The sequence below is a fragment of the Chanodichthys erythropterus genome, chromosome 19 (genome assembly GCF_024489055.1).
Source record: "Chanodichthys erythropterus isolate Z2021 chromosome 19, ASM2448905v1, whole genome shotgun sequence".
NCBI lineage: Eukaryota > Metazoa > Chordata > Actinopteri > Cypriniformes > Xenocyprididae > Chanodichthys > Chanodichthys erythropterus.
The window spans coordinates 15,428,001-15,435,354 of NC_090239.1; the positions used below are offsets into that span (position 1 = coordinate 15,428,001).

Genomic DNA, 7,354 nt, shown 5'->3' on the forward strand with positions numbered 1-7,354 from the left:
AGCTCATTGGATGTGAGTCCACTGAGTGAACAGTGTGGGTTTCTCTGGAGACGTCTGGCTCCAGTCTCTGCTGCTCAAATGATGAGCCAAGAAACAACTGTCTTCCTAAAAATTAGCCTCATTTGGTTTCTTTTTCAGTCTTAGACATAAGTTGCGTCTCAAACGACGCACTATACTATGCACTTATACACTATGTACTCATCCATGTAGTGTGTGAATTGTATAAGGTTATTTTATCATTTAACAACGGAGTACGATGATACGCCCTCCCTGCATGAAGAGTCCAACATTCCACACTTTGTTTTTTCCGTTAATTTAGTGCATCATTCGGGTATTTAAAGTGTACTTTTTCTTTTTGGAATTTTCAGTGTGAACACACTACTTGCACTATTTATACTTAAAAATGTCATAGAATAGTGCATAAGTATGCAAATTGGGACGCACCTATAGTGCCCCTCTATTCATTCGAGACGACACTAAAAACTTCAAGAAGTTTACATCCTAAGTCTCATATGCCATGTATTCTAATAGGAAAAAGCCCCAACAAATTCAATATCACATCACCAACAGGTTTGTGTAAAATTCGGAATTAAAGAATTTACTTGAATTTAAATTGAATTGACAATGATCTATAGTAAGGCCCCATTTACACTAGTGCATTTTCGTTTTAAAACTCATAAGTTTTGCTACAGTTACGCCTGTCGTTTACACTATGCCGATGTTTTTGAACCTCGAATACAGAGACTTTCGAAAACGCAGCAGAGCCTGGTTTAGTTTGAAAACGCGGGGGTTGCATTTCAGTGTAAACGTACCAAAACGGAGTCTTCTGAAAACGATGGCGTGGCTGCCCACGTTCGCTCTGCGTATCCTTGACGACCATGTAAACAATAACACAGAGACTGAACTGCAATCTTTGATGGCTTTGCTGTCATTTTTAGCAGCCAATGTGCAGTTAAACTCTGCATTTTTTAATACTGCAGCTACCTACATGCAGAGGCAACCCAGTGTGTGTGAACGGTCATGTGACATGCGTTTTCGGCCGACGGGGATCGTTTCTGAAATGCTATGGAAACACCAGTGTAGATGAGGATCGTTTTCATTTTAAAACGCTGTTTTAAAACAAAAACGCACTAGTGTAAACGGGGCCTAAGTTTAATTAAAATTGGAATGACAGGAAGAGGAATTTACTGAATTACAGTTCAAAGAAAAGTCCACAAAAGTTTATTAAATATTAACTATATTATCTGTCTATGTGTTATTCTCTCTGTCTGCAAAGCCAAAAAATTTACATTTCCAGGCTTTCAAAGCTTTTTCAATCAAACATTTTCTAACAAGGCTTTATCAGCCCGTTAGTTTGTAAGTTGCTTTTCTAGATAAAAAGATAATAATAAATACAGTTACATGAATTTCTTTACATTGTACTTCTTAATATTCAAATTAAGATTCTTTTTCCTATTTGTTACCTCAATTCAAATTCTGTTTAAATTCAGGCATTGTTTTTGAACATTCTCAATTCAAATTTGAATGCCGTACAACTCTGATTACCAGACACCTTTGCCCTCTGTCTCCGGTCACTGTCTCTTGAAAGCAAACTCTTGCTTTATTAATTTGCATAAACGAGACTTGGCAGATGAAGATTGTACTTCTCTGCCTCTCTGGGAAATTAGACATACCAGAGCTTCTGTCTGAATCGTTGTTATCAAGCGTGTCTGTGGCTATGGAGTCTGACAAAACATTCAGCTCCAATTATGTTCGATGCATTTGCCATAATTAACATATGCCAGCAACTGCCCTTTTTGTAAAGCCATTTTTTTATGATTGGCATTGGCATAGTGAATGCAATATTACCCTTTCAACGGCCAAAACTAGACTAACAGTCTAAAAAAAAAAAAAAAGAAAAGAAAAAAAAAACAACAAGAACTTGTACATTTTGTTGTAAATTTGAAAGGTTAACATTTGGAAACGAGCAATATTTGCAAAAAAACCCTGTAAAATTAGTTTAGCATATACAACTGGGATGGGTTAACAATTTCTTACTGGACTAATGTTACTACACAGGTGAAATAAAGAGCTGACAGTGAGACAGAGGGCTCAGGATGTGTTATGACGATTAGGCTGGTCGTCAAAGCCGTGATGGGGGAATGCAGAGATTAAATTGATTTCCTTCTCACTCTCTCGTCTGACACATTTACAGCGTGAGTTGCCAGCGACAGGAGGGGAAGATTGACCAATGCAGCGACATAATCGATATATGCTGACCTTTCCCTGGGTGTCTAACGACCAAACACACAAAGCACTCCCTACTGCAGCCCCTCAGCTGGGCGAAGATTATATAACAGACCAACTCATAATTCCAGGCATGATTAGAATGCTAAATTAATCTCTGACTATTTTTCCATGACACTGAAACACATTATAACACAGCAGCATCAAAACATTCCACTTTTAGACTATTGTAAAAAAACAATGACAAGTTTTTATGCGTGTTATACACCCTATAAAAACACACAATAGCATGTAATTGCAAACAATATTACAATCTATATTGCATATAGCCTTTCTTTTCTCAAAAGAGAAGACACAAAAGTGCCAACCCTATTAAAACTCTCATGAAAGCCAATGAACTGAGCTCTAAATGGGCCTATTTCTTTCAAGTGGACAAAATCCAAAATAAGGTGACTAGCAAGGTGAAGCACTCAGGTCTATCTATCTAAGCACTATAGGTATCATAATTCTTCAGAGAAGATTGCAAGACAAATGACAGGTTGTAACTTATACATCTAGCAAACTATGTGTCAAACTCGTTTTGCAGCTTGCATAATAAGCATTGATTATTTCCTTCTCTAGCATGAGAGCATTACATCTCATAAAGCCAATTTGCAAAACAGCTTCACTTGACGGAAATGGTAAATGTAGGTCTGGATTCAACAGCAGCAAGAACATGTTTTGTCGAGAAATGGGAAAACCCCCAGAGCGTGAGAACCCATGAGGAAGGCTGGGAAATAAGGGGCTTTGCTGGGGAGAAGAAGAAACCGACCAGCCCCTGTGAAAATTATGGCCTAGACAACAGATCAGTGTTTTCTTTAATTCTGCAGAATTGCACATTTTGGATGTCTCCACACCAACTTTAGGTGTTTGTACAGGTATATGAGCTGATTATATAAATCATGGGTGATAAGTAAACAGACATTCTTAATGTCCAGTGCTGAGCTACTTCAGGACCGGGATTGAGAACCACCGCACTAGATTACACCAGCGTTTCTCAATCCTGTCTCATTAGAAGTGCTCCATAACCTTGGGTGTGAGAGAATAGTAAGACACCCAAAATGAATAGTGTTGAGGGGCCAGACTGAAGTGATTACACCATGCCAATAAATTGTGAGATAAACATACCCAATCTTCAAAGTGCCTACTGCCATTCTGCAGCAGGTCCTCAAACTGTATAGTGCAGTTGGCCACAAAGTCATCATAGCCAATTGGTGCGTCGTGAAAGACGGACAGTTCAATTTTCTTCCCATCATAAACCTCAGTTACAAACTCATCATTCCAAGCTGGACTGTTTGTCTTTTGCTTGGTAGAAGTTTGGCCCACACGTGAATCATCCACGTTGAGGGCAATGTACGTGTCCAGTAGGAAGGTCTGGGTCTTCGGTCCAACAGCATGCCGGAGCGACCACGGAGTGGGCTTCAGGTCCAGCGCCTCGCAAACTTTGATCTTCAACACTCCATTAAAAACCACCATGATGACGCTCAAGTGAGATGCAGCTGGCTTCTTTGCGAGAACAGACGTTTTCAGGTTTTGATTCAGGGGGTCGCTATACCCATAGATGTCATCACGTCATCAGTATGCACATATAGATGGATGCTGTGCTGCTTTAATCCCTCAAACCACTACACGGATCAACCTGATTCTCTCATTTGAGCGGAACAATCAAATAGGATGCAAAAACGCGATATGCAAACCCAGAGGCTCCTGTTTTTGTTTACGACCCGTCTCTCCTCGTAATGGGAAAGCATACGTAAACAATCGAATTCCCTACGTCAGGAATAGCGCTGTGTACAGAAACGAGTCCAGGAGGCGAAATAGCGGCAGTAATATAGAGGAAAATATCCCAAATGTGATGGTCTTCAGATGGGGTTGTCTTGTACTATTCGTTTTCCAATATGCGTTGAGTGGGAGAGGCGTTTGGGATTCCTCCTTCTCCCAGTCTGCTGACGAACCGCTCGGAGACTATTGCCATCCACTCGCCGAGATATTCAGCTGCTTCTTTTCTTTGTTGATTTGAGAAGGCGAAAGCATTTGAGCTACACGCTCATGTAGTCTTTTGCGCTGCAGCCTTCCTCCCTGTTCGCCCTCTCTCTCTCTCTCTCTCTCTCTCTCTCCTTCTCCCCCCTCTCTCTCTCTCTTTCTCTCACTCACCCTCTCTCTCCCTCCCTACGCTCAAGCGCCAGATCAGGAAATGCGCAAAACACGTCAGATGATTTAAGCCGCGCCGCGTCCACTCTACACCGGATGGGGGAGCGTGTGTGTACAGACAGAGGAGCAGAAACGTGGGGAAACAGAGGAAGGCACCCGAGGGTTGGATTAGAAGAGTCTGTTGGTTTCATCAATGGACCAAACAATGGCTTGGCTATAAGGTGTCTGTTAAAGGAAGGGTTAATGGTAGGATTTAATACAAGCAGGTCTAATTTAAGTCGTTGTTAGGGTTTTAAACAACATATTTTCAGTTTATAACGAGTTTTTATGTAGTTTATAACGATTTTGACTGTTCACATTCGCAGCCTGTCTCTGTGTGTGTATGTGTGTGCGCGCGCGCGCGTTCATGTGAAGAAGTTATGAAATAGGCCTGAGATTTTAAAGTATAAAAGTTAATGAGGTTAACCAGGAAGAAGTCTTTGTCAGTTGTGTAAAACATGTTGAACTTTGAGTCATGTTATTTCAACGATATTCAATTAAAATTAGCTTTTAATAAATAAATTGTTTTCATTGTAGGTCCAATTTGGCTTGAGGATCACACATAGATATGTTTGTGCACTTTTTAATGACGATACGATCATTAAGAACCATAGAAGTCAGTAGAGGACATACAAGATCTCTCTCTCTCTCTCTCTCTGTCTGAATCACTTGCATTTCCAAAATGTCTCATGCTGCTTGACATTGATAAGTCAAATAACTACATCTGGGACTTATTCCAAATCAAAATATTTCGGTTGCATTTCTGTCCCTTATTACAAAATTATATTTAGGAATTGTATCACACTGGGTCATCTGAAACTACAGCTTAGTGTCATGTGGCCACAATGTCTACTCCAAGAGATAGTTACAAGTTGTTTGAAACGGATAGTATATAGTAGCCTATTCTAATGATGTAATTTAGTGAACTCTAGTGGTGGAAATTAGTGCTACACAGGTAGCATTACAAGAATTATTTATGCACGCAAACAGAAATCAGAACAGGATGTTCAAGTTGATGGATGACATGGAAGTAAACAAACCAAAGAATTTAAAGGGAAATCTACATGTGCATATTGAATTATAGCAAAGAGGTCAGACAGTATATGAATAATACATGCATACAATGAGAATATTATTCCAGTAGGTGGCACTATAGATTCAGGTTACAGTTTACCAAGTGGAACAACCTCTAAAGCAGGGATCTCCGGCCCTAGAGGTCAACTTTCCTGCAGAGATTACCTCCAACCCTGATCAAACTCACATGCCAGTTGTTTTCTAGTAATCCTAAAGATCCTGATTAGCTTGTTCAGGTATGTTTAATTAGGTTTGGAGCTGAATTCTGCAGGAAAGTGGATCTTGAGGACCAGAGTTTCCCACCCCTGCTCTAAATAGGCTACTTCAGTTTTTACGTGTACGCTAGCCATTTTCGCAGCCAGAATTTTTTAAGGGTTGGGGTCATATTGCCAAGTCAGCATTTACCCATTCCTGCCAAAGTATCTCTCTTTTTTTGAATTCGGAACCACATATGCACGACTCTTACTACATTTACCATATCTTTCTATGGAAGAAATAGTAAGAGTAATACTTTTGAATGGCCGTCAATAGAGAAAAACATCTTACTTTTTTACTCCATTACAATGGAGAGAAAATCTGCTCACAAAGTGCTTACTGTGCACATTTTCCACTGTTCCTGACAACTGTTTAAAGAGATTGCCTCGCCTATTATTGTGGTATGGTGATGGCACATATAAACAAACTGTTATTGTTTGCTTTACATGTAGGTCAGAGAGTTTCCTCCTGACTAATCAGGCAGTCAAAAGACTGGCTATGTTAGAATAGCCAAACCCCCTTGGGTGGCTGCCCTCACCATATGGCTGCAGTACCATGCCAGCCATGCAGGGGGTAGTGTTGTGTTTATTTCGGCTCAAACTCCAGACTGAGATTAGAAATGAGCATTGGGCTCTTATTCATTGGAACACAAATGCATAGATAAATGGATGATACTCGGTCATGTGAGATTGGCATTAACATTTCCCAGTTTGTGATTTGTGCATCAGTAGGCTTTAATTTTGTGAACATAAAAATAGAACATAAAAGCAGAGTGAAGCTAAAAAGAATACAAGTTTCCATTTCTTCTTTCAGACATTCAGCATTTTGAAGCTTGAAGTTTTCTGTTATAATAGAGAGGGAATCTTGTTTTAATTACATATTCTGCCATAATCATACCCATATCACCGATTAGCATAAGTCAGTGCACAATATGGAACTTCACTGCTGCTTTCTTCCATTGTTCTGTTTTTGTTTTGTAACATATACTCATTACTTTGCATACAGTATAATGAAACTAATTTTATCCTTGTGTTGATATATTGAGTCTCAAATTGTAAAAGAGAACACAAGGAATATGATCAAAAGGAATTATTGTTATATTACCCAACTCATGTTTAGGTGCATTAGCTCTGAAAGTTGATTGGCAAACAGGATTTTATAATTCCAGACACAGATTTAATAAAATGTGCAAGATCTTGCTCTTTAAAGCTCTCAAATAAAGTCTGAGACCTTGACTGGCATTAGTTCCTCTCTGCTTAAGGTGCACAAAGGTGTATTGATTTGGATAATTCCAGCCATTGTGAGGAAAAGCTGGCCTCGCTGCACAGGAGTGTGTGGTCCTTTCACAGCACACTCCTTGCTCCTCTTCTCAGGTGAACAAACCTGCTATCTGCCCACACAGGTGTCCACTGCGGAAAGGTCAGGGGAACCCACGGCCAAGAGAAAGGTCACGCACTTGGGTTACTACACGTGTCCAGTCAATTAAATGCAATTTTAGCATGTACTTTTCTTGTGGGCTGTAAAACATGTAAAACAGGTGCTGTTTAGTTGGATGGTTATCAGCAGATAC

General features: G+C 39.8%; 1 protein-coding gene across 2 annotated transcripts in view; it reads right to left on the reverse strand.

Annotated features, from left to right (window-relative positions):
- The window catches only part of prkcea (protein kinase C, epsilon a), a 76,776-nt gene extending 72,396 nt beyond the window's left edge, over positions 1-4,380 (reverse strand). The window contains exon 1 of one of the 2 annotated variants that reach the window (XM_067370324.1): positions 3,394-4,380. In XM_067370324.1, the coding sequence (XP_067226425.1) occupies positions 3,394-3,741 (348 nt within the window). In that variant the 5' untranslated portion in view covers positions 3,742-4,380. The remainder of the gene's footprint in view (positions 1-3,393) is intronic. The other variant, XM_067370322.1, reaches the window with a different exon arrangement.
- Between the last annotated feature and the right edge of the window lie 2,974 nt (positions 4,381-7,354).